The 27089-nt window shown below is 49.3% G+C and overlaps 1 protein-coding gene and 1 non-coding gene across 2 annotated transcripts; both read right to left on the bottom strand.

Annotated features, from left to right (window-relative positions):
* Positions 1-740: 740 nt before the first annotated feature.
* Positions 741-26805, bottom strand: HSPA9 (heat shock protein family A (Hsp70) member 9). Its single transcript, XM_068157840.1, has 17 exons — positions 26601-26805; positions 25383-25441; positions 23760-23847; positions 23001-23182; positions 21437-21561; positions 19393-19466; positions 19202-19308; positions 18261-18423; positions 17563-17655; positions 15258-15467; positions 12148-12375; positions 11307-11411; positions 9838-9955; positions 7211-7305; positions 4560-4652; positions 2762-2902; positions 741-1541 (listed from the first exon to the last, which is right to left on the bottom strand). The coding sequence occupies exons 1-17, from the start codon at positions 26685-26687 to the stop codon at positions 1482-1484; spliced, it is 2028 nt and encodes a 675-aa protein (XP_068013941.1). The 5' UTR covers positions 26688-26805; the 3' UTR covers positions 741-1481.
* LOC137454062 (small nucleolar RNA SNORD63) lies at positions 11834-11905 on the bottom strand. The gene has a single exon (XR_010990530.1). It is a non-coding gene; the product is annotated as a small nucleolar RNA SNORD63 (small nucleolar RNA).
* Positions 26806-27089: the final 284 nt, after the last annotated feature.

Raw genomic sequence — 27089 nt, 5'->3', positions numbered from 1 at the left:
TGCTTGGGGTGGGAAGGGATCTCCAAAGGTCATCCAGTCTCAGCCCCTGCCAGTCACCAGGGACATCCTCCACCAGATCAGGTTGATCAGAGCTTTGTCAAACCTGACCTTGAACAGCTCCAGGGCTGGGGCCTCAACCACCTCCCTGAGCAACCTGTTGCAGTGTTCCATCACCCTCGTGGCACACAACTTGTTCCTAACATCCAATCTCAATCTGTTCTCTCATTTCAAACCACTGCCCCTCATACTGTCACTGCAGGCCTTTGCCAACAGTCCCTCTGCAGCCTTCCTGTATCCCCCTTCAGGTAGTGGAAGGCTTTTTTAAGGTCTCCCTAGAGCCTTCTCTTCTCCTCGCTAAACACCCCCAGCTCCCCAAGCCTGTCCCCATAGCAGAGGTGTTCCAAGCACCTGATCATCCTTGTGGCCCTCCTCTGGACCCACTCCATCCACTCCCTGTCCTTCCTGTGTGGAGACCTCCAGAGCTGGATGCAGCACTGCAGGTGAGGTCTCACCAGGTGGCAGAATCACCTTTCTGCAGCAGCTGGCCACACTGCTTTTGATGCAGCCTAGGACAGAGCTGCAAGTGCACTTCCAGGCAACTCCTTGATGCTCTCAGAAAGGTGGACCCCAATGTGATAGCAGGTACCTTTTATTCTGCACAACTTGCTGTGCTGACTGCTCCCCTCCCAGGAGGGGGTAAGGTGCTGATGTTCTCCATCAAAGGCCAGGATACCAAGCACTCCATGTTGGACACTTTTCTGCTTTTATTTTAAAAAAATCCAGGATGGATCCAGTGATGGTTTTATTATTTAGGAAACTGTTTTACTATAGCAGAGAACAGACACAGGATGGAGCAGAAGGCTCAGACAAGCAAAGTTTTGAACTTCCACATAGCCTCTCGTGTAAGAAATAAGGTTACAGCTAAATTTGAAGAAGTGACCCCCTCCTCTGCTTCAACAAGGGCACTACCCCCCAGCTGCAGATCTGCATCTTCTCCAGCAACACGACCAGCCCTGGCACTGCTGCTCATAGGCCTTACACCACCCACTCAAGTACTGAGAGCCACAAGGAGGGGTCCACGCAGGTGCCATTCTCCTCTTGGTTCCAGCAGGACTTCCATCTCCACCCTTTGCTTTAGTGACATGGTTTCCAACCTCTGAGATCAGCTTTAGTACACCATTGTGTCAAGTATCAGAAATAAAACGATCAGCAAGTCCCCAGGTGCCACAGGTGGAAGTCCCACGGGGGTGGCCAAACGCTTACAAGTTCGTCTGGCACGGAATCAGCTTTCATCAAGTGACAATTGATCTAGCAGACACATCACTAAGTTTATACATTAAAGAATTTTATATATAGAATACTGCAAAAACACAGTAAGTCTGAATTCTGCCCACTGCTGCTCAGGAAGGTCCCTTCTCTCCCAAGCTTCAAGGAAAAAAATCGACCTCTTCATGCTCTGGTCAAGGCAAGGCAGAGACTTCTTATTGCTTCTCCTCCTTCTGATCCCCTGAGCTTCCCGAACCCTCTCGCTCGGAGGCCATCTGTGGAAGAGGTGGTGGGTTAGTTGTAACAACAGAACTCTGCTTCTCTTTCCTCCCCTAGCTAACTGCTTTAGTTAGTTCTAGCCTGAAGAAACCCTTCAGTCAGTGAAAAAGGCAACTGGCCACTGGAGAAGGAAAACAGTACAGAATTAACCAGGCTGGAAAAGATCTTCGAGATCAAGTCCAACCTATCATTCAACACCACCCAATCAACTAAACCATGGCATTAAGTGCCTCATCCAGTCTCTTTTTAAACACTTCCAGTGATGGTGACTACACCACCTCCCTGGGCAGCACATCCCAATGGCCAATCACTCTTTGTGAGGAATTTCCTCCTCACATCCAGCCTAAACCTCCCCTGGCACAGCTTGACACTGTGTTCTCTTGTTCTGTTGCCAATTGCCTGGGAGAAGAGACCATCCCCCACCTGGCTACAACCTCCCTTCAGGTAGTTGTAGATGGCAATAAGGTCTCCCCTGAGCCTCCTCTTCTCCAGGCTAAACAATCCCCATCTCCCTCAGCTGCTCCTCACAGGGCTGTGCTCCAGACCCCTCCCCTACCTCGTTGCCCTTCCCTGGACACATTTGAGCAACTCAGCATCTTTCTTAAACTTCTTAAATCTTCATCTCTGCCTGACTACTGCTAAGAGGAAGGAAATCATCTAGGTTTTCAGTTTGGTACCAGAAAAGGAGCTTTCCACTATGAGGAGAGCTTAGCAATACCAAGGTCACCTGGGCAGGGAGTGCCACTTCCATCCTGGGAGACTTCTCTGCAGAGGTGAAGCACACATCTGACAGAGTTCCTTCAGGTAAGCCCTTCACTGGGAAAGGGATTGATAAGTCCCAACGACCTTATTGCTGTGGTTTTAAGTAGCCTGTTTTAGAATTACCTTTAAAACAAGTCCATGTTACTTCTTTAGGCACTCTACACACCACAGGGAAAGTCCTGTTTGTGCTCTTCTTCATGTTCCCTAAGAGCTTCCAGCCCTTTTCCATGTGACACTGCTCAGTATTGTAACACACCACCTGGGAGGGGGGCTACCTACAGCAGCACGGCAAAGATTTCAGGCCTTGCACCAGCTGACCTTCTACAGCTGCCCCTTCAGCACAGGGAGCTGCACTGAGAGTCAGTGCTACCTCCAAGCACAGCTGTACCTAAATGCGTGATGTCCCAACTGCCCCTTCCCCATCCGAGTACCACAGAGACGACCACAAACCTACCTTCTTGTATGCCATTTCAAAGAGTTTCAGGGAAGCCTGCTGCAGGTTGGTGGCTGCCTGCCTGATGTTCTCTCCTGTTTCAGTATCTTTACGAGCCAGCAGCTCCCTCATTTTAGCAATTTCTTCCTTTAATTTGTTGCACTGCAAGTAAAGACACAAAAAACCCCACGATGAAACCCTGCGCCTCGGCCAGTCTGCTTCTTGTCATTTCACCACCTAGTGGCCACAGCAAAACTGCCCTTTTCTTTTTGGTGGTGGTGGTGTTGTCCAGAAGCCACGAAGACTGAGACTCAACTGAGCCACAGTCTGCAGAGGCTGGGACTATGCTCAGATCCCACTGGGCACCTGTCCACTTGACTAAACGTGCCACAGTTGGCATTAATCGGTCGCCTCCTTTGCCGGCTCAGCAGAGGCGCCAAGGACAAAAAGCCCTGCAGAGACTGAGCAGCCAGCCAAGGATGAGAGCCACTCTCCTTGGCACACCTCAACCACTGAGTCACCCACCCCAGGAGCCAGGGTAAAGGCAAGAGAAAGCTGTTTGCATCCATATTTAAGGCACTGTCAGCCAAGAGCAAGGCTGCTCACCACCCTGTTTAATCCCTTTGCTGTGTGTGGGAGAAGGAGCAGAGCGGCAAACAAAAGCAAGACTGTGCCATCTCCAGTCCCTGGAGCCATCTGTCAAAGCCTCCACGCAGTCTGGCACGACTGCCAGTCCCTGTCAGACTGGCACACTGCTGGGAAAGGCAGGCCTGGAGCAGTGAGGTGACTGGGGGACAGTGGTGCTGCCAGCACACATTCAGCAGTGTCTGTAGGCAAACCGCAGGCAGAGCTCTCCTCACCTGAGTCAGGTCACCATCTCCTCCCAGACAGCACAGGGCTCCCTCCCAGCACTGCCCCCCTCCCCCTGGCATCCCCCCCCCCCCTCCCCCAAAGACATTATAGGGACCAGCACTGCCCCACCTTCCCCTGGTATTCCTCCCCACCAAAAACATTACAGGGAACAGGGTTTTAGGCTCTCTGCTCCTGTGAGAGAAACTGCAGTGATCATAACCCCAAACAGTCAGACAATATCCACCCTGGAAGAGAGGAGCAGCTGAACTGGTCAGAAGCTACACCTTGCTCCTTCAAACACCTCACAAAGCCCCAGGGAGCCTTTGGATTTTCTGCTTCCAAGAGTTGATCACTTGAAGGCTGGGCAATCTGTTTTAAACTTGGCTTCTGGTATTCAGAATGCAGAAATTAAACTGTCCTTGGAGTGATGTGGAAAGCACTCTTCTGATGCTAAATATCCTCTCCCAAGAAGAAAAATGGGAGTTAAGTGGCCAGTACAGGTGTCACTGCCTCCAGGTTCCTGGGTGCTTTGTACTGCTGGGCCTGCACTGCAGCTCTGTCCCCCTGCTAGCACTGCCAGGCACTACCCAATCTCCAGCTTTTGAGAGAAACTCTCCCCTCAGGCCACAGCACAGCCCTTATCAAATCACCACCAAGGCCAAGTCAGTGACACAATTCACACAGAAGCTTTTTCATTAACAGCTTCCCAGGCTCTTAGATCTTCAGTGACACTGAATTCACACTTTGAAAGAGGGTATTTGCTATTACCGTGTTCCTCTAAGCATGGCCTTACATCCTCCCATCAGCCACCCTCAGCCATTCAAGGGCAAAAACCAGGAGCTAATGACTGTGCCATGGAAATACAGAGTTGGTGTCACTGGCCAGAGCCAGCTAGGAGTTAGGAATATGGGCAAAGACTTAGTAAGGAATCTTACCTCCTTCACTGTTATGGGATCAGAAGACCTACCTCATCTGCTGGCAGCTGATCCTTGAACTCCTCCATCTTGGACTCTGTATCATGGATGATGCCTTCAGCCATGTTCACAGCTTCTACACGTTCCTGGAGAAGAGAGCTTGTATGAAGCTACTGCTCTCAGCACTGCTGACATGACCTGGCCACCTATGAGCTAGCAGCTGGCAGTTAACTGCCAAACTCCATTCCAGCTTCCACTCAGGGTCCTTCTCAACAGCAGGAGGGCAAGAAGAAACACAAGCTAAGCCAACTCTAGGCATGCTCTGGCACCAGAAAGCCCATACAGGTAGCCTATGCAAGGCAGTCCTCATGCTTTCATACTTCCAGCTTAATTCCCTGGAAGTGGAAGCAATTCCAGCAGCATGAGTGCTGGCACACTGAAAAAGGCAGGGAGTGCAGGACAGCACAGCCTGCTCTGCTCCTCAGGAGAGCAACTGAGCTTCTGGCAACTGTTCTTCAGCTTTTCCAGCAAGAAGGATACTGGAGACAAAGCACTGTGTTGTTTTACCACATCCCCTTACTACAAGTGCTTGTGGAACAGTGCAAAACCCCACTGTGCTAGCTAAGAAACACCAGATCCTAATGGTGCTGCTGCAAAAACAACAGGGGACAGGGCAGGCTTAGGTACAGAGGAGCATGAGTCTCACTGAGACATAATTCAGTCCTAGTGTCACTGGCAACACTCCCTGGGACACCCAGCCCTCTCCACTTGAAAGAAAAGTCTACCTCAGCAAGGCAGTAATCACATTCTCAGGAGACTAACCACCTCCAGCAGAAGGCTGATGACAAAGCTGCTGTTTCTAGAACACATCTTTGTGGGATGCCGAAGTTCACAGCAGGAGGCAGAGGCCAGCAGAGCGGTAACTCTGTGCATGCAGTCATGACACTTCCATGGCAGCAAAACCACGACCAGAAAGGTCTAATGAGGGAATGCTGACAATTGCAGCTGTGCAAGTCAGGTGAAGAGAAGTGTGTGTTAGGAAAGAAACCTAATCACCTGCACCTGATGGGCCACTGGAGCGAGATGAGGACTACCAAGAGGGAATAACCTCCTCAGCAATTTAAGACACACAGTAAGGCAACAGGGAAGAGTCTTCAGTGCAGCCTCTTCACATGCTAGGCCACTACCTATGCTTCAGGGCAACAACGTGGTTATCTGACCAGTGGGACTTTCAAACCAAGGTCTTCAAAGGTTCTCCACCTGAACTACAAATGCTACTGAGCTTGTGGCTTGAGAGGTTCTGAGGCAAGGTGATGCTGCTTCATGTGAATTTATTCCATGCATTCCCCCCTTCAGTCCTCTTCTGATCCCTTCACTGTTGAGGGTGAGACTTAGAGCTGCCTGAACACCTCAGAGGTTTCTACAGGCCAGGAGAACACAAAGAGGACCAATTCAGTGTGCCAGTTTCAGGAATCACTCAACATATGTTGGTGTCATATCCCCACATAGACCTGAGCTGTGTCTGCTTAAAAATCAACGCTCTATATTTAGGTAGCATAATTCATTAGGACTACCCTCATTAAACCAATTAGTTCCAACCATTAATCCTATGTATATCACAGGTTCAGTCACTCAACCACAGTAAGTGCCAGCCTTTTCTTGACATAGTCAGTGAGGCTTTCAAACACCACCTGAAGGCCTGACCTGTGCTGAGGGCAAACTCTGTCCTGAGATGAATACAGCACTGCAGACACCACACTGAGATTTAACTGCTGTGGAAAGCATCTTCCCACTTAGAGGAGGCTCAGGTGCAGCTCTGCTTGGCAGGTTCTATAAATTAAGCTTCAAAATAAACTCAAAGTAGTTTAAATATCCCCATTCTGCCTCCATTTAAATGGAACATCACTGTGAGAACCCAGTTAGCTTGGCTGAGAGCCCTGGGGCTGTTGAGTCTGAAGAGCAGCCTGAGAGAGGCTCTTCTCAATGCTGATCAACAGCTAGAGGATGGGGGGGCAGAAAGATGGGACCAGACTCTTGTCAGTGTCTTGCCCAGGGACAGCACCAGGGGCAACAGGTAAAAACTGGAAGCCAGGAGGTTCCATCTGAACAGGAGAAGCTTCTCTGGTGTGAGAGTCCTGGACCCCTGGGGGAGGCAGCACAGAGAGGCTGTGGAGCCTCCTTCTCCGGAGAGCTTGCAACCCTCCCTGGCTGTTGTGATCCTGGACAAGCTGCTGTGGATGCCCTGCTTTAGCAGGGGAGTTGGACTGGATGACCTTCAGAGGTCCCTCCCAACCCCACCATGGTGGGACTGTGTGATTCAAATGAACATCCAAGGGAATGAGGTGGACAGTAAAGAGCACTGATGACAAGAAGTCCACCTGGAGTTGCAGGTGGGCTGGAACTAGATCTTTTCCAACCCAAACCATTCTGTGGCTCTCTGATGAAGACAGGTGAATTTTCTTACTGCTGCCTCCACATCCCAGGAGTTCTTTAGGGAGGAATAACAACACTTGGCACACAGGGCCACCAAACCAGCTGCAAACACAAATGCCTCTGCCTGCACCTTGCAACTCTGGAGTGTAAGCAGCAAGCAGGTATTTGGGTAACTGCACAAACACCACAGACCAGAGCCTACAGCTCCTTCAAAGGTGTGCCCAGCTAGCAGGTCACTGCCAGCTGGAACATACAACAATGATCACATTACCTTTCTTCGCCTGTCTTCCTCTGCGTATTTCTCTGCATTCTTCACCATGTTCTCAATTTCATCCTTGCTAAGGCCACCAGAAGACTGGATAACAACTGCAGGAGAGAAGCAGCATTCATTACAAATGTGCTCTCATCTCTAGGGAAAGGAAAAGTGTTATTTCCCAAAGCCTCTCCCTGGCCCCAGGCCCTCTCTTACTCGAGAGCTCTGCACCCATGAGGACCCCGTGGGCAGTACAAAGGCAGCCAGACTTTGAAGAGGCAGTGATGCTGCTGGCAAAACAAAAGCTTGACATCTTACATCTATGAGCTCCTCCATTCTGCCAAACACTTCCTGTCCCCCTGGCCTACAAGTCCCTTTGACAGCTCTTCAGTTATTCCTCTTAGAAACCAAGGACACAAAGCTTCAAAACCAAAAAGGCTTCCAGCAGGTTAAAAACATTGCACAAAGAAAACCCCAGCAACAAAAAAATCCAGACAGGAGGAACGGTTTTACCAGGGCAGAGATTCCTGTCTGTGTGGGACAACAGCCCAGGCTGGTAGCAGGATAAGACAAGATTCTACAGGTGGGGTCCTAGAGGTTCCCTAGTCTTCTCCATTTGTGCCAAAAAGCTCCCCAAAATACAGCCTAGACATAAGCAAAGCTCTGCAGTGAAGCAGTTTCAGTGGCAGAGGACCACACACGTGTCCTCTGGATGTAGATGTGGCAGGGGGAGATCAGCTTTATCATCAGGACCACATTTGCATACATACAGGCAGCTAAAGCACTCTGGTTGTCTATTATCAGAGGTAGAAGACTGCCACAGATGGCAAACCTACAAGGAAATCAGAACAAGCAGCAGTGTGGTTTTATGCTAGGAGCCAAGCAGGATGGTGAAGACCAACAATATCCCTTCCAGGTGCCAGGACAGAATTAACAGTGTTTTTCTTAACTGGAGCACATTCAAGTGGCTGTCTCAAAGAAACAACTGCTGGGCAGGCCAGAGGCCTTCCAGTTAAGGGTCACAAAAGAGATTTATTTTACATCAGGCCCATCTACAAATGCTTCAAATTAATTTTCTGAGCCCACAGCAGTGCTGTAGAAAATGTCAGCTGTGTGCTTAATTACCCCACACCACCACACCCTGCACTGCAGAGCACAGTATCCTGACAGCTTGAAGTCCCCAAGCCTCCTGCCATTTAGAGATGTTTACAGCTTAAATGGCTGGAAATGAACAAGGTGGTTACACAAAATACCTGCTGCTGCAAGATACTTGAATTTCAAACCCTTCCTAATGGAGTAATTGGAAGCAAAGCAGGGGCTGGGCACAGGGCTTGATCTGTTTGGCTGTACGTGACATGCCTTGGATTCAGCAGAGATCTCCCTAATTTGATTTCTCCCTTAAAAGCTGGCACCTTCACAGGCAGCCTCAGACAGACAGCAATCCCCTCCCTGTGCTAGCAAGGGACAGCCTGCCCAGCAGCACAGCTCAAGAACAATGCACACTGGAGTCCCAAACCCTGATTTCTGTCCCTTTGGGGCAAAATGTCACTGCTTCAAGCTCCTCCAATGACACAGGTGACTTGTGCAGAGCAGGAGGAGCACTCCTCCACAAACTCCTGTGAGCCCTCCATAGCTCACCTCTACCCCTACACCTCTCCTAGGACTGAGGCACAGCTGATCCATACAGGAAACCCCAGCAAACAGCTGCCACCTTATGAAACAAGCACTGTGGTGATCACAGCAGACAGCAAGAGAGAACTGTCACACAGTGCAAAGTGACTTGGAAGGTGGTGAAACCCTGCCAGCAAGGACTTCCTTAACCTTGGGATAGGCAGGTGCTTCATCTTTAAGGTGCAAGGAGAGAGCATCCGCTGCTAGCAGGCAGAGGAGTGCTGGGTGTTCACAGAGGCTTTGCCTCCTCAGAACAAAACCACACATCAGCTGTCGCTTCTCCCCTTCCCTATTTCATTTTGCAGTAATACTCAGCCCTCCTTTCCAGAAGAGGCTCTTAAGCTGAGAGGACTTCAGCTGCATCTGTGCTGCAGTGGCAACAGGTTGCCTGTTGATCAGCTAAGATGCTGCAGAGTCCCCCACTCTGGCCTGTGGGATGTCCATCAGTCTGTCTCCTATGGACAGAGACAGAGAGTTGGGGCTGTTTGGTCTGGAGAGTAGAAGGCTCTGAAGAGATGTTAGTGTGGCCCTCCAGTATGTACAAGAAAGCTGGGGAGGGACTTTGTAGGGTGTCAGGGAGTGATAGGACTGGGGGGAACGGAGCAGAACTAGAAGAGGGTAGATTCGGACTGAATGCTAGGAAGTAGTTCTTCCCCATGAGGATGGTGAGACACTGGCACAGGTTGCCCAGGGAAGTGGTGGCAGCCTCATCCCTGGGTTTTCAAGGCCAGGCTGTACGTGGCTATGGGCAATCTGATGTAGTGTGAGGTGTCCCTGCCCATGCAGGGGGGCTGGAATTGGATCCTCAAGGTCCCTTCCAACCCTGGCAATTCTGTGACAGAACCAGGCAAGCATTCTACAATTCTATGATCGAGGCAGCCACCTAGGGTCACTTTGGGAGCCCAGCATGCTACAGCACCATCACTGCTCCACATTTTTCCCCTCCTGGCCAGGCAGCAACCCAGGGCACTTACTCTGCTGCTCGCGTCCGGTGCCTTTGTCCTTGGCGGAGACGTGAACGATGCCATTGGCATCGATGTCAAAAGTGACCTCGATCTGTGGCACTCCACGGGGTGCTGGGGGAATCCCAACCTGAGAATGACAAGTGCTTAGACATTAGCTCCCACAGGCATTGAGCTCACCAGCGCTGGGCACTCCATCTGGCAATTGAATCAACCATTAACCAAGTCCTCTAAATCCCTGCTGGTGCCACCTGGTTAATGAGTTGCACCTTGGCAGGTTTGAGAGGATACAGATTTCTGCTCAGCACTACTGCACATAAAACAATGAGCTAGCCCCCAAGTTTGGTTTCAGGGTGACCCAGGTTCTGCTTTATTGCTAAACAGGCTTCTTTTCCATGGAATTGGATGTGGCAGGGCACTCTAGCTCTGGATACACCTAGGTTTCAGTGACAGAGTCACAGACAGTATAGCTACCTTCATAAGTACAGGAGAGAGTTGGGGCTGTTCAGCTCCAGGGAGACCTCAGAACTGTATTTCAGTATCTGAACAGGACCTACAAGAAGGCTAAGGAAGGACTATTGAGAAGGGCTTGTGGCAACAGTAGAAGGGCAATGGTTTGAAATTGGAGCAGGGGAGATTTAGGTTGGACACTGGGAGGCAGTTCTGTACAGTGTGGGTGGTGAAATACTGGAACAGGCTGCCCAGGGATGTGGTTGAGGCCCCATCCCTGGAAGCATCAGACTTGCTGTGGTCCTGGGCAACCTTATCTAGTTGGAGGTGTCCCTGCTGACTGCAGGGGGGTTGGACAAGATGACCTTTGAGGGTCCCTTCCCACCCAATAGCATCTGTGAATGGCAAAGCCCTTCCCTTCTGTGGGGCTCTTCATAGCAACTGTGAGCTTAGACAGTTCTAACAGTGCCAAATGTTGCCCACACCAACCAAACCAATTCTGTGCAGAGAGCTGGTTGGGCAGCCACACTGCTCAGATACATCCCTGGAGCATGTCTGTCTCCAGGAGGAAGGGCAGTTCCAAAGGCATTCATAGCCATGTGGCATGAGGCCAGAAATGGGTTACCAAAGGTGTCTTGGAGCCTGCTCCATGTTTTCTCTTCCCTGCCCCAGAAGAAAGGCAAACATTCAGGTTATCTGCAGCACAGGCCTGGTGCTCTTGCAGCTCTTTCTCCTCATGAGCAAAGAGAGCCCTTCTAGGTGATCAGGCCCTCAAGTCCCTGTGCCATGTAAGACTGCTCAGGAGCTTTGAGCCCCATCTTAAAATTTAGTATCTCCCCTGCCACTGAAAGGCCATCCCAGAAGCAGGCTGTGCCTTTGGAGACTGCTTTTTTACTACAAACAGGGTCAAATGTCTTCTGCAAGATGATTCCCCCTCAACATTGCCTTCAGGGGTCAAATGAAATGGAGAAGGCTTTGAGTTTCTCAAAGAAGGTCAAGTCTAAGGTCATGCATGCTGAGTGGGAACGTACCAATGTGAACTGGCCAAGAAGCTTGTTGTCACTTGCCATCTCTCTCTCTCCCTGGCACACTTTAATCTCCACTTGGGTCTGACCATCTGCTGCTGTAGAAAACACCTATGGAAGAGGAACAGAAAGTTACTGGAGAGCCAGTAAAAGACAACACGTGAACTGCTGTGGTTACTGACTAAACAAGGAACAAAGAGAAGCTCCTTTGAAGAGACAGCCATTAAATGTTTGTTCCTCTGTTAAAACAAGGTTAGCAACAGCCAAGCTCACTGGCACCTTGTCCTGTAGGCAACTGAGCACAGGAAAACCGGCAGTGCCATGGCAGCAGCAGGCTGCAGCCAGCCACAGTACTGAGAGCAAGGCTCCTGCCCCAGCCCCATGCTCCAGCCAGAAGTGTTATCAGTAAGAGCATACAGCAGCAGAACCAGGCAAGGCACAGAGAGAAAGGATCCACCCAAGCCTACAACACAGGAAAAAAAAGATTCCCCTCTGAGGCATGCAGACCAACAAAGGTGGTCTGGAATGGGTGTGGTGCTCAGTTACAGAAGGTCTCCACACAATTCTTCTTCAGAATGATGTGTTGACAGTTAGCATCATAGCACACACTGCAATCCTGGCCAGGCCACAAACACCCCTGGGGCATCTTGGCATACATTAACACAACTTACCCCCCACTTAGGCACACTAATAATTAACAGAAGTATTCAGTGGCTGACATCAAACTCTATTTCAGTACTGCTCCTCCTTGCCAGAGGAGACAAGACTATCCATGAGGATGCTTTGGGTAGCCTTCACGGGGTGTTTGAGCCCACTAAAGACCCACTCAACCAGAGTCAGTGAATACCTGGCTCTTCTTGGTTGGTATGGTAGTATTCCTGTTGATGAGCTTCGTGAAGACACCTCCCAGTGTCTCAATGCCCAAGGAGAGGGGAGTCACATCCAGCAGCAGCACATCAGTAACGTCACCAGCCAAGACACCACCTTGAATGGCTGCCCCGATAGCCACAGCTTCATCAGGATTAACGGCTTTGCTGGGAGCACGGCCAAACAATTCCTGCACAGTCTGCTGCACCTGAATGGAGAGAGAGCACAGCTCAGATGCTGAGTGAGCCACTGCCATCCCATCCTGTGGCCACAGGAACATACGAGCCAAGCTAAAGGCTTACAGCTTTATGCCGTCATGAAACTCTGCGGCACAATAGAAATACTAAGCCCCAAGCCTGTGACTGCTCTTAACTTCTTCACCTTAGAATCCCAGAATGGCTTGGGTCGGAAGGGACCTTAAAAACCATCCCATTCCAAATCCCCCTGCCATGAGCAGGGTCAGCTCCCACTAGACCAGGCTGCTCAAGGCCCCATCTGACCTGGCTTCTGAGCTTCCCCACACCCTGTTAACCACACTTGCTTCAGCCTAGACAACCTTCACTGGAGACTTTCCTGCAGCCACATTTGCCAGGTACAAAGCACCACAGAGGTCAGTCCTGTCAGGTAGCCCAGCCAGTCTGAAAGGATCACTCCATGCTTATGAAGCAGGAGTCAAGGACTGCTCCTAGGGAACTTGCACAAACCAACACTGGGCAGAACACAGCTGTCAAGGATAGCAGTGCTGTGGAGGCAGAGCACAGGGGAGGCAATAAAAATCCAGAGCAGAAGGCCAGTTCTTGTTAAGTGTTTATAAGTATCTGAAGGGTAGGCATCAAGAAGGGACCAGTCTCTTTTCAGTGGTGCCTTGGAATAAGACAAGATGCAATGGATACAAACTGGAGCACACAAAGTTGTACTTCAACATGAGGCAAAACTTCTTTGTTGTGGAGGTACTGGAGCCCTGGAACAGGCTGCCCAGAGAGGTTGTGGAGTCTCTCTTTCTGCAGACTTTCAAGACCTATCTGGATGTGTCCCTATGTGACCTGCCCTAGGTGATCTTCCATTGGTAGAGGGGTTGGACTTGATGTCCCGCAGAGGTCCCTTCCAACCCCTACCATCCTGTGATTCTCTGTGCATAACAAAGGTCAAAAGGAGCTGGTATGAAGTACAGCATTTTTGAACTCTATTTAAAGGGCTATTTCAACAGAGCAGCAGATCTGCTGTGCCAGCAGCCAGCCTGAGCTGTGTCACTAGCTTGGCCCTGCTCTGCCTTTTGGGTAGGATGTGCTCATGACTGCAAAATGTTTGTTGCTGAAGCATCCAGATAGGAACGCCGTGAGGTGTCCGCTCCAGAGCGCCGCTCAGTAGCCTGCTGCTGCTGCTCCTCCTCCTCACAGAAGGGTGTGGGGTTTGGTTCCTGCTCACAGCTGCTGCCCCTCCCCAGGCACACATGGGCACAGAGTGATGTGCTTTGAAAACTGTGCTGGAAGCAAATGTCCAACTCCTCTGCACTTCAGCCAAGAGACATCTGCTGGGAGTACTCATTGCAGAGGAAGACAATGTGTGAGCAGATAATTAAGTGCAAGCCTCTCCCTCTGGAGGCATATTTTAGAGTACAAAAGAAACATTACTGCTAACCACCCACGGTAGGTTTCCTGGAGCACTGGCCTTGTGAGAGCTCCAAAGGAGGCCTGTTCCCTCTGAGCAGGGTGAGGAAACAACCACACACACACAGGAGAAGGCTCTGTGCACTGCTCTGAGCCAGAGCTGTACCTGCAGGCACTTGTGAAAGCATCTTGGCAGCTGAAAGCCACAGATGCTGTAGGTCATAAGCAGGGAGCAAAAAGGAAAAAAGGTAATTAAAAATAATCAATATTGAGGACTGTCTTCCACCCCTGAAGGATTCATAATGTTTCAAGAAGGGTTTCCCCAATCCCAGAAGTGCTTTTCCTCACTTTTTACATAGCTAACCACAGGGGTTTTCCTGTTCCCAGCTGGAAGAGCAAGGACTTTGGAAAGGTACAACACACTTACTCCACTTGAGCTTTGCCCAGACCAGCAGCTTCTGTTTGTCTTGTTCCTCTGGTTCCCCTGCCTGGCTGACCTTCAGCACACACCAATATCATCTCCAGCCACCAGTCTCATTTAACACAGGGAAGAAAAAGCCCCCCCACCAAACCCAGAACTGCAGAATCACAGAAGGGTTTGGGATTGGAAAGAACCTTAACAAGAATCATCTAGCTCCAAGCTCCTGACACAGGCAGGGACACCAGCCCCAGAAGAAAAGACCTGCAAGTCACAAGCAGATAGTCCCAAGATTTTGATGATCTCTGGGGAAGAGGACAAGCTGTACCCTTGAGGACAGCAGTGCCCACACACATTCAGCTCTGATTTCAGGGCAGCTGAGCAGTGTTCTGCCTTGCTCTGAGCAAGAGCTCATAAACAGACAGGGCTTCACCTGCAAGACTCTGCATGTCAGCAGAGCAAGCTCCTAAGCTACCTGTGGGTGCTTATCACCACAGAATACCAGGGCCAAGTATTAGGTAAGAAGGGTTTTTGGAACAGCCAGCTCAATATGCTTGACACACTCAGCCTCAAGCAGGCTGCTGAACGCATGCAGCCAACAAGTAGCAGCCCTTCTGCTTCTGTTTCTTCACAGCTAGCTGCAAGTGCTCTACAGGGGTAGAAATCCACTGGAAGGTGAAGGCTACTGACAGGCTGTTGTCACTGAAGTGCACCTGTACCACATTTCTGGAGCCCACAAGAGGAAGCATGCTGTGTATCTCAACAGCACTGCTATGGTCAGTCCACATGAGGAAGTCAAGGTGAGTTTTCAGCTCCTGGCACCTCCTACTTGTCTTTGTGAGGTGCAGCTCAGCTACAGCCCTCAGATCCAAGCTGAGCTAATTACACAGGATGAGAAAGGCCCTTGCTGCTGCTTTCACGTGACTACTCAGCATGTTTGCTCTGCTTCTGGGGGCCTTCAGTTGCTGAAGCTCTGTAGTTACCAGACTCCCAACCTTCCTGTTACAGATCACCCCCCGACAGAAGCTGTGCCAGCTTCACCCCTAGCGGGGACTTAGCTCATACCTTGGGCATCCTGGTCATGCCACCGACGAGGATGACTTCACCGATGTCACTCTTGCTGACCTCAGCATCCTGCATGGCTTTCTGGCAGGGTGCCACTGTCCTCTTGATCAGGTCGGCCACGATGCCCTCGAACTGCGCGCGGCTCAGCTTCATGTTCAAGTGCTTTGGTCCAGAGGCATCCATCGTGAGGTATGGCAAGTTAATATCAGTCTGCAGCACAGACACACGCACAGGGTGAAAAACAGCAACAGGAAATGAGATACAGGCAGGGTTTAGATCAAGTTTCAGGCTCTGTTCTGAAGCCTTGACATGGCTGCTGGCTCTACAGCCAAGACTTTAAGGGGCAGCAGATGAGCTTTTAACACTTTAGGCACACCATTAGCAAAACATCTCCTGCTCACAGCTCTTGAGTCTCAATTTTAATACTGTGCTTACTGGATTGTTGAGCAAAATAATGCCAGTTCTATCTTATCCAGGAAGCAAGAGTCAAAATCTTAGAAGTGACAACCTGGATCCCTTTCCTCTAGCCTAACACAGAAGCAAACCTACCTGCAGAGCTCCAAAAACCCTTTGCTGAGCAACTTAACGTGTCATATAAGGTAAGCTGCTTGAAGGCAGTAACTCACAACTCTCCTCTAAATGCAAACAACTCATGTTAGACAGCCAATCCATTGCCATTTAACATGAAGTTGACATCCATGAGGATGAGCAGAGGGCTGGAGCTCCTCTCCTATGAGGACAGACTGAGGGAGTTGGGGCTGTTTGGTCTGGAGAGGAGAAGGCTCTGAAGAGATGTGAGTGTGGCCTTCCAGTATCCAAAAAGTGCTACAAGAAAGCTGGGGAGGGACTTTGTAGGGTGTTAGGGGGTGATAGGACTAGGGGAATGGAGCAAAACTAGAAGAGGGTAGATTCAGCTTGAATGCTAGGAAGAAGTTCTTCCCCATGAGGGTGGTGAGAGACTGGCACAGGTTGCCCAGGGAGGTGGGGGAAGCCTCATCTCTGGAGGTTTTGAAGGCCAGGCTGGATGTGGCTCTGAGCAGTCTGATCTAGTGTGAGGTGTCCCTGCCCATGGCAGGGGGAGTGAAACTGGCTGATCCTTGAGGTTCCTTCCAACCCTGACAATTCTATGCTTCTAAGTTCATCAGTGCCTGAGACCAGAATCTCTTCTCCTGGCTATCTGTGAATGATCCTACAAATTCACACGCTGGATTTCCCAAGCAAGTCTCAACTGAAACCACCTTGCTCAGGTGCTGAGTCATGCTGACATCAAAAGCTGCTACAAATCAAGGCAATGAAAACTACTGATGCTTTAACTTTACACAACAAGAACTCAAGCCATGTTCAGGATGAGAGGTGTGCACTCACTTTATAAATAGCATCAAAAGCAAGGCCCAAACCAAGCTGTTTCCTCCTCCCTGCTAAAGAGTTAAGGAATTCAGTTTTTCCTGGTATGACCAGCCTGTACTTGCCAACTCTTGAGCTAGTAAAACAGAGCCTGCTATGTGTCTGGCAGAACTATGCATCCATTGTGACTGGCCTAAACTCCTTGCTAGGAGCTCCCCACTGGCCAATAAAAAGACCACCATCAGAAAGGAAAAAAATATGTTTGTTCAGAACCTAGAAATTGGCAGAGTCCCCATTTCAATTACTATATAATTGACCTTAATTTCACTTAGGCAAGATTATTACACACACCCCCAACTTGCTGCCTCTCTAGCTCCTTATTCAGCAGTGAATAAAGGACATGCTTGAATGCATTAATATACCAAGTGAGTGGAAAAAATAAAGGGTGTATGTTGCCCATTGTCTAGGCAGTCCCATAGGCAAATAAGCAAAGATTCTTTCCAGAAATTATGTCTTATTAGACAAATTAGCTGTTTCAATGGAGTGAGCAGCACCAAGGCTCTGGAACTGCTTGCACAAAGCTGCCAAGTGCTTCCAGTAACCCAGCAGCACCAGCTGCAGCTAAATGCCCTGATTTCATATATCTAAATTACAGAGTTAAGTTGGGAACAGGGCCACATTCCCTGCAAGATGAGAAAATACGGTGCCAGAAGAAAGGCACAACCCAGCACCTGCTAACATTCTGAGCTTCCAACTACTAACTGTGCTGCTAAAGTCTAACAGAAAGCCCTTTAGCAGGATACAGTGATGTCATTGCTACACAAAAAGCAGAAGCTTGTTCTGCTACCACAGACAAAAAAAACAAAGCAGCAACCATTTCATAGAGCTTGGTAAACAAAAATAATGCAGACCTCAGTGTATCACAATGTTCTACTGCACCGCTTTGAGCCCAGCCACCTACCTGCACAGATGATGAAAGCTCACACTTTGCTTTCTCTGATGCCTCTCTCACCCTCTGAAGGGCCATGTTGTCTTTAGTCAGGTCAACGCCCATCTAGGTGAGAAACAATACAGGTTAACATTGCACAAGAGCCACAGAGAGGTGGTCTTCATTGCAGTTCAGCCTCCCACCACTCTTCAGCATGAAGATGTTTGTGGAAACACAGCCCAGGATGCTCATCTTCAGCTGATCTTTCGCTTCTGGCAACTGTATTTAGCATTTCGAGAACATCCACTAACCCTCTGACAATGATTATACAGTAAGGAACTGATTAAAGCTTGGAAAAACAGTCACATTATGGAGCATAAAGGCAAGACTGGATGGGTGAAGGAGGTAGAATTACACTGCAGCCAACACTGTACTGTATGTAAGTCTGCTGACACATCTAGTAACAAAAATCTCTGTTCCAATGGAAAGCAAGCAGACTATGTACAGGACAGTCCTAGAGGAAAGAAGGTAGAGTGATGCTATTCCAGTCTTCCAGAAAAGGAATATTCCACCTCAAGGAAACAAGTTTAAGAACTGGAAGCAAGGCCAACAGACATCTTAAATTTCAACTGTATGATAAATTGCAAGCCAAGTCTAATAATTAAGGAAATTGCCTTTCTGCTACAGGAGTTCAGTGTAAGAGGAGATTGGATTTTTATGAGACCCTTTACCTCTCTCTTGAACTCTTTAACAATGTGCTGCAGCAAAGCCTGGTCAAAATCTTCGCCACCTAGGAAAGTGTCACCATTGGTAGACTTCACCTCAAAGACTCCCTTCTGGATTTCCAAAATGGAAATATCAAATGTGCCACCACCCAAATCATAGACTGCAATCCTACAAGGACAGAGGCACAAAGCACAAAACCATTACTGCAGAGACAAAGCTTGAAAATCCCACTCCTCAGGAGCTGAAGTGTGCAGAATTCACAGAGTTAAAAGCCTCTCTGAAGTCAGCAGTAAGCAAATACCACAGCATACACCCTCCTGGAGCACTCCAAGTCCTCATGAAGCCTGCTCAAAAGATGAGCTGCAAGATGCTTAACCTTGCCCATTACTTCAGAGAGGGCAGCTCCTCCTCCAAAGCAAGACACCCTCCCATCCAACGCCAAGGCCAGGCACACCCAAACCATTATGAAACATGTTTTTCAAAGCCTGAGGCTTTCACAGCACCATTATCTACAATCAGAAATACAAACTCTGTTACCAACCCCCTGCATTTATATAACCACCCCTCACAGAAGGCTGAATGCAGCCAAGGAAGATGATGCCAGCTGTGGAGGCCAGGCACCAAACCTCAGCGCACCTCTGGTGCTACTCCAGCACCAGAGAACCTCTCACCCAGCTGTCCTTAACCACACCTAGCTGTAAGTAAGATAATTAAACTGACATTTAGCTTTGATAATTAAGTTGTAGCTGCAAGTTATGAACTCACTGTAAGGAGTAGGGTTGGCATAGAGCAGAGGTGACATTACACAGCACTGACTCACAGCAGTGAGTCTGCTTTGGCAGAACTCCAACCAATGATTTTACCAAACAAAAAGCAGAAGAGGCATCTGCAAAGCAATTTCCAGCGTGCTTACAGGAGAGGGTAGGAGTTATGAACAGGCACTTACACTTTGTCTTCAGACTTGTCCAGACCATAGGCAAGTGCAGCTGCTGTTGGTTCATTAATCACTCTCAAAACATTCAAGCCAGCGATCTGCCCAGCGTCTTTAGTGGCCTGAAGGTAAAGGAGGAAGAGTGCTGACTGCTGAGGGAAACCAAATCATTTATAAGCCCCCAAATCATCCAGTTTGGTCAATACCTGTCTCTGGGAATCATTGAAGTAAGCAGGGACTGTGATCACAGCATTCTTGGCTGCATGTCCCAGGTAGTTTTCTGGAAGAAAGAGGAGACAAGCCAGAAGTCATGAGAGGAATACGACCAAATTATGATGTAGTTTGAAGTAATTTTCCTGAACTAAGAAGAGAACACAGGCTTGCTGCTCAAGAACTCACTGCTCTCTAGGTAAATGCAGATAGAGCTGTGCAGATTTTCCACATAACATGGAGTACTTTGTGGGCTTCTGACAGAACTAAGTACCTCTGCAATTAACGAGTGACTGGATGCTGCCAGCAAGTGGGAACTCATCTGAGAGCTTTTAGTGCGTGGGACTGAAGCTGTTCTCCCTTTTTGGGGTGTTCAACATGTGATGCACTTCAAACTTACTCATTTTCACCCTGTTTATAGAGTCTGCTGTAGATAACCTTTATATGGTACAAATAAGAGACATGAACTTTGCAAAGGTTTGACCACAAGTCAGCAAAACCAGGTGTTGCACCCTTGAGGCCACTCTTAGGTTTGTGACTTAAGGTCACAAACTTCCCTTAAAAAAAGAGAAGGATGTCATCAAATGCAGATTCAGACCTGCTGAACAATAAGAATGTGCATGGTGCAGTGAGAATGCAGAGAGAGGATTTACACTTATGCATCAGCTCTGCACAACCCTTCCACACCGATCATTCCACAGCTCATGTGGCATCCAGGCCAAAAGCCAACAGCAAGCAGAGCCCTGCTTAAGGCACAGGAACATCACCCTCAGAGTAAGTCAGACTGATCACACCTAGCTGCTCACATTTTGGATAGAGCTTTAGCATGTGTCCAGGACCCAAGCCCCGCCACATCTCTGGATGAAGCTCTAACAATGTTTAGCCTTGTCCTCCAAACACTTATCACTGGCTGCATGATTATCAAACAAGGCTGTGGAAGGCAGCTATTATCTCTATGTATGATACTCAGTTCCTCCAAAAACCCAAACACATTAGGAATTGAAAAGGAGAGAGAATAAAAAACCTACACCCCAAAACCACAACAATAAAACTTTCTGCAGGCCAATGGATATTTTCCCCTAGTGAAGATCTCAAGTCAGCACTGGCTAAGAAGCCAATCCATCAGTCCCCAAATCAGGTCCCTTAAACACTCCTTTTCTTGCTACAAGTCTTGCAGTTGATTAAGGACAAAGCCACTCAAATCCCTGGCTGCTCACCCAGCCTGGGAGGCACAAGGCCTGCAGCTCAGGAGGAAAAGGAGTTTCCCCTTCTGAGTAAGCATGGGCTCACTTTGCTTCAAACTGAGCATCAACTCCATCAGTATTCAGTTTTTGTCAGAATGTTGTCAGTAAAGCACTAGTATCTTCAACGTGTCTAGAGAAGGGCAACAAGGCTGGGGAGAGGCCTTGAGCACAGCCCTATGAGAGGCTGAGGGAGCTGGGATTGTTTAGCCTGGAGAAGAGGAGGCTCAGGGTGACCTCATTGCCCTCTACAACTACCTGAAGGGAGGTTGTAGACAGGCAGAGGTTGGTCTCTTCTCCCAGGCAACCAGCACCAGAACAAGAGGACACAGTCTCAAGCTGCGCCAGGGGAGGTTTAGACTCAAGGTGAGGAGAAAGTTCTTCACCGAGCGAGTCATTCGTCATTGGAATGTGCTGCCCAGGGAGGTGGTGGAGTCACCATCCCTGGAGGTGTTCAAGAGGGGATTGGACGTGGCACTTGGTGCCATGGTCTAGTCATGAGGTCTGTGGTGATAGGTTGGACTCTATGATCCTCGAGGTCTTTTCCAACCTTAGTTATACTGTGATACTTTGATCTTGCCAAAAAGTCCCAGGCTGAGGTAGGCACTGATCTTCCTTGAGGCTCTGTAGTGGGTCCATCACCGCAGCCTTCCACCATCTGCTCCACGTAAGGAGCTGCTCTTGAAGGACCCCCGTACCACAAAAACTACCTGAGGGCTGTACTTCCCATTTACCACAGCCCAGCAGCAAGGTCACACTGGTGCACACTGAGGGCAAAGACCAGAAAAACTGTACCAACCTGCAGTTTCCTTCATCTTCATCAGCACAAAGGCACCAATCTGGCTCGGAGAATAGAGCTTCCCATGAGCCTCTACCCAGGCATCACCGTTGGAGGCACGGACAATTTTAAACGGAACGTTCTTACTGAAAGAGAAGGATTCCACCCTCAGTTCCTGCATCAGCACACAGCACTAAACTCCTACAGCCAGCAGTAGACCAACATGTAGGAGTTCCAGACAGACAAAGAATGCTGAAATTGCCAACAGCAGCCTCAAATCCAAGAGTCCCAGAAGCGCCAGTGTACTACTGCTCTTAATTAGCTGCATCATTTTAATCACAAGCCTTAGGTAGGATCATACAGCTGTGACTGTAAGCACACTCAGGAATGAGAGGTCTCCTTTGGCAGATGCTTTTAGCAAGAAGGGGAGGCTACCAGGCAAGACAGACCAAATAGTGGACCTTTGACTTCTTTGAAAGCCTCAACAAAGGTTGGTAACAAACATGGCAAAACAGAGAGGGGAGACTAACATTAGGTATTAAGAAGTAATACTTCAGTGAGGGAGGTGAGACACTATCATGGGCTGCCCAGAGATAGACCAAACAAAAGTGGACCAGAAAGTCCAAAAATGGACTGTCGATTCCTCTGAAAACCTTTCAAAGATTGGTAACTAACACAGCAAAACAGAAAGGGGAGATTGACATTAGGTATTGAGAAGTCATACTTCAGTGAGGGAGATGAGACACTGTTATGGGTTGCCCAGAGAAGCTGCAGATATCCCCTCCCTGGAAGTACTCAAGGTCAGGTTGGATTGGGCTTTAAGCAACCTGATTTAGTTGGAAGATGTTCCTCCTCAGTATGCAGGTGGATTGAAAGTAGATGAGCTTCAAGATGCCTTCCAACCCAAACCATTCAGTGATTGTCTATAATGCACACCTTGAGTATTGTGTCCAGTTCTGGGCTCCTCCATTTAAGAAGGTCATTGAGGTACTTGAATGTGTCCAGAGAAGGGCAAGAAGACCGAGGAGAGGTCTCAAGCACAAGCCCTATGAGGAGAGGCTGAGGGAGCTGGGGTTGTGTAGCTGGAGGAGGCTCAGGGGAGACCTTATTGCTCTCTACAGCTACCTGAAGGGAGATTGTAGCCAGGAGGGGATTGTCTCTTCTCCCAGGCAACCAGCACCAGAACAAGAGGATACAGTCTCAAGCTGTGCCAGGGGAGGTTTAGGCTTGAGGTGGAGAAAGTTCTTCCCAGAGAGAGTTGTTAGCCATTGGAATGTGCTGCCCAGGGAGGTGGTGGAGTCACCATCCCTGGAGGTGTTCAAAAAGGATTGGATGTGGCACTTGGAGCCACGGTTTGCTTGTCAGGAGGTGTTAGGTATTAGGTTGAACTTGATGATCTCTGAGGTCTTTTCCAACCTGGCTGATCCTACAATTCTACGACCCTAAGAACCTAAACAAGAACCCCTTGAGACACAAGGGCACAACCACTCCCCCCAACGAGGGTTGTATTTTAAACAGGCCTCGTTACACAGCATTGCATTTGGTGCATTGCCAGTGGAGTATCTTCCCCCTCCCCCTCACTCACATATCCTTCTTCACTTCAGAGTCATCGAAGCGCCTCCCGATCAGCCGCTTGGTGGCGTAGAAGGTGTTGTGCGGGTTGGTCACCGCCTGCCGCTTGGCCGGCATCCCCACCAGCCGCTCCCCGTCGGCTGTGAACGCCACAACGGAAGGGGTTGTCCTGGCACCTTCCGCGTTTTCCAGCACCTGAGGGAAAATTGTAACAGGACACAGTCAAATAAAACACGGCCCCAGAGAATATCCCCTCAAGTAAAAGGCACTGAGCGGGGTACAGAGAAGGGCAAGGAAGCTGGTGAAGGGTCTGGAGACCAGGGCTGGTGAGGAGCAGCTGAGGGAACCGGGGGGGTGTTCAGCCTGGGGCAAGGAGGCTGAGGGGAGACCACCTGGCTCTCTGCAGCTCCCTGAAAAGACTGGAACCAGGTTAGGGTTGGTCTCTCCTTCCAAGAAACAAGTGACAGAACAAGAGAAGACAGCCTCAAGTTGGATGCAAAGGAACAATTTGTTCATGGAAAGGCTTGTCAAACCCTGGAACAGGCTGCCCAGGGAGCTGATTGAATCATCATCCCTAGAGGAATTCATAATGTATGTAGATGTGGTGCTGAGGGATGTGCTTTAGCAGTGGACTTGCTAGTGCTGGGTTAATGGTTAGACTTGAGAATCTCAAGGGTGCTCCCCAGCCTAATCAATTCTGTGAGTTTAAGACCAATTTAGACATTCAACTTGCAACACCATCACTGCAAGCTGGGGTTCATGCTTTACTTACTTTTGCTTGCTTTCCTTCCATAACTGCCACACAGGAGTTGGTTGTCCCCAGATCAATTCCAATAACAGCACCTTTAATTGCTTCTGAGCTGCAAAACAATGTGAGAGAAAAATAAAGTTACTACTAGAAGAAAATGACAGCAAAACACTTCCTACCCTGAAGACAGAACAAAGCCATTTTTCACTAGATGTTCAGGAATCCGCCTGGACATTGTGATCCTGGACAAGCTGCTGTGGGTGACCCTGCTTTAGCAGGGGCATTGGACTGGATGATCCCCAGAGGTCCCTTTCACCCCTTACCATGCTGGGATTCTGTGAAGTACAGGTCGTATTCTGGCTCTTACACAAGAGTTTAACCTTGCCTCTCTGTTTTCAATGGGATCACTGTCAGGTAAACTCTTCTTTGTTAAAATAAGCCTCAACATTATTATTCCTCCCCAGAATAACCTTTACTACATACATTGCCAACATCCTGTTAGGTTTTTGACATAGGCCAGTGGCAACTAATTCTGTCCCTACACACAGAGGGTCTCTTTTGGATTACTTTTGATGTTCACCAACTGGAATCAAAATGCTAATACTATATTGTACTGGGGTTTTTTTGTTGTTGTTGCTTAACATGAAAAGAATACAGAGAGACAATAAATGACTCCATTCATGCAAGGTTCTCTGAGCCAGAGCCAAAGATGGTTATCTTTTTGATCCTGAGGGCAAGAAATTAATGTAATGTTGAAAAATGGGAGTGGTTCTTACATGAGAGAAAAGTGAACCTCCTCCTCTTTCCTAGTGAGAGTATGTTGCCCCTGACAACAGGTTGAAGCAAACTCCTGAATCAGTTTTGCCTTAAACCAAGCCATGTCCTGGGATGGAGGAAGCACACTGAAGATAGAGCAGGACTATGTTTGTCACCTGCTCACTCAAGTGTTAAGTTGCTCTAACTCCAGTTCAAACATCAGGCAGTGATCTCAGAGATGTGCAGCTGCTCATTTTCTCTGCACAAACCAGAATGGGGCAGTCTTCCTAACACACACACATTTCCCACTGTGTCCCAAACCAGCAACAGCCACAAAGGACCTGAGTTACACAACTGCCACACATTTCCCATTAGCTTGCAACAGGAAAGAAACAGGGATTAAAATGCACAAGCTCCTTGAAATAAGCTTTATCTATAGTGAAACAGAGCCACTCATAGGCCTCCTGCTCACTGAAGGAGGGTTGATGACCTTTGGAGGTCCCCTCTAATCCAAATCATTCTATGATTCTGCTCATTTCACATCAGTCTAGAAGTTGTTCCTTCAGCACTTGGGGTATTTTTGTTTGGGTGGGAGATATGTTTGTTTATCAAACAGATCACCACAATCCACACTTTCTAGATGCTGCTGGTGGTGAAAGAAGGGGGGGAAGAAAAAATCTTAAAGCTCTGCTTGAGAAAAACCTAAACAAACACCACCACCAAGAGATAAAGAAGTGGCCTTTAAAAAGTTAAATGCATAAGATCTAAGTTTATCTTGCCACTTCTGCTCTGCTACTCCATCTCAAGCTTCAATAATCAGTCTTGGTATCAAGAACAGAGTAAAAATAAGTATCAAACAACCAAACTGAAAACCAAAAAGGAGATACTCACGCATATTTTCTGCTGGATGCTGCTCTGAGAACATTCTGACTGAGGCCATTCCAGAATGTCTATGAAGTAAAGACAGTCAAATGAAAGCTTAGCTTTAAATATTAAGTGAGCTTCCAAAGGAAAAAAGCTTCTGAAGCAACAGAGCCCCACTACAGTGTCCTGTATTGAAAAACTTCAGTACAAACTAAGGAAGAACTTGAGAAAGACTCAAACTGGCACAAAGCCTCGGTTACTACATCTGGCATAACCCTGGTTTGTATTATCACAACAGAGCTTTCTCATGCAAGCCAGTCTCCAAATATGCTACCAGCCCCCCAAAAAAAATCACTTAAGTAAATTAACTCTGAACCTTCAACTTCCACCGAACAGCAGCAGATAAACATTAACCCCATTCCTCAAAGCTTTATTTGCGGTCAGCAACAAATGATCGACTACATCCCTTCAAGAACCTGGAGCCCAAACTTTGCAGTAAGTCTTTACTTGGCACAAACGAAACAGCACCTTTGAGAATTCTGAAAGCAGCATCCCCTTTTTCTGAGAACGAGTTTTTAATAAGGTATCTTATCACAAACAGGACCAGGGCAACACAGGAAGATTTTGCTAATTCTTGAAAGTACTTGGCCTAGCTGCACTCTCTGAGCAGATGTGGGCTGGGGAAGGCCTAGACAGCACCGTGTTTGAAGCACCGACCTGCTCTGCGTGGGAGACACCGATCAGTCCGTCCAGCACAGAAAGCTACAGGATTTGGCACCCGATCTATTCGCAAACTGCTTTACCAACGCTTTATCTGCCTGATATCCACCGTAACTCTCACATGGAATTGTACAATCTCACTATAAAGCTCCTCAAAAGCCAGGCCAGGCACGTGGAACACGCTGCTGGTACGCTGCTGGCACGCTACTTCCTCCTCAGCCACCAGCTGCCGTTAGCCCCTGCACGGCTATTAACGCTTTTTTTCCCCCTCACAAAACTCCCTCCACGCCCGAAACAGATCAAGGAGCCGGCGGCCTGAGCCCATCCCCGGCGTTGTCGGGACTCACACGCTAACAAGCGGCTTCCCCCGCCATGCCCGTATCCACCTCCCGACCTCCCAACGCTCCCCCAGGTCTCGCCCGTCCGCTCTGGCGTCCCCGTCCCCTTGGGCCTTCCCCGTCCCCTCCGACCTCCCCTAGGCCTCTCCCACCCGGGCCCATGCCCCCGAGGCCTCCCCGTCCCCACCTGCGCCAGCCCAGGCGGCGCGGGCGCAGGGGCCGCGCGCGGCAGGAGCAGCGGAAGGCGGGCGGCGGCGCGGCGGGCGCTGAGCATGGCTGCAGGGCGATGGAGCAGGACCGGTGGCAGGACAAGGTGTGCGCGGGGCCGCGGCTCTTCTGGAAACCTCCACCCACGTGGGCCGTGGGGAGGGGCTGAGAGTGCGTCGCAGGACCCCCGGGACGGGCTGCCTGGAGACTCGCCTGATCTTTACGCGCGTTCCTTGGCTCTTCGCTCGGAGACCAGCACGCTTAGCAGGGCTGCGCTCTACAATGTTGAGACTGTGGAAGACTCCCCTGCCTTACGCCGTACGGACTGGGGCGCGACACGGGCTTCGAATGGGTCAGCTACACACCGGCACGGTTCCGACAGCTCGGGTCCTGCGGGAGGCCGCGCACTCAAGGTCGGACAGGATAAAGCGCAGGCCGATTGCAGTGGCCTTGCGTCAGTCCGGGCGGC

This window comes from Melanerpes formicivorus, unplaced genomic scaffold (genome assembly GCF_026170545.1).
Source record: "Melanerpes formicivorus ecotype bairdi unplaced genomic scaffold, bMelFor1.0.p_v2 SCAF_2, whole genome shotgun sequence".
Classification (NCBI taxonomy): Eukaryota; Metazoa; Chordata; class Aves; order Piciformes; family Picidae; genus Melanerpes; species Melanerpes formicivorus.
This window is presented reverse-complemented; position numbering and strand designations above follow the sequence as displayed.

Coding starts and splice junctions, on each gene's coding strand:
- HSPA9 (XM_068157840.1), bottom strand. CDS start 26,687: ATGCTCAGCGCCCGCCGCGCCGCCGCCCGCCTTCCGCTGCTCCTGCCG. Junction 18,424..19,201: donor GACAAGTCTGAAGACAAAGT/GTAAGTGCCTGT, acceptor CTGTCCTTGTAG/GATTGCAGTCTATGATTTGG. Junction 12,376..15,257: donor GCATGACCAGGATGCCCAAG/GTATGAGCTAAG, acceptor CTCTCCATTCAG/GTGCAGCAGACTGTGCAGGA.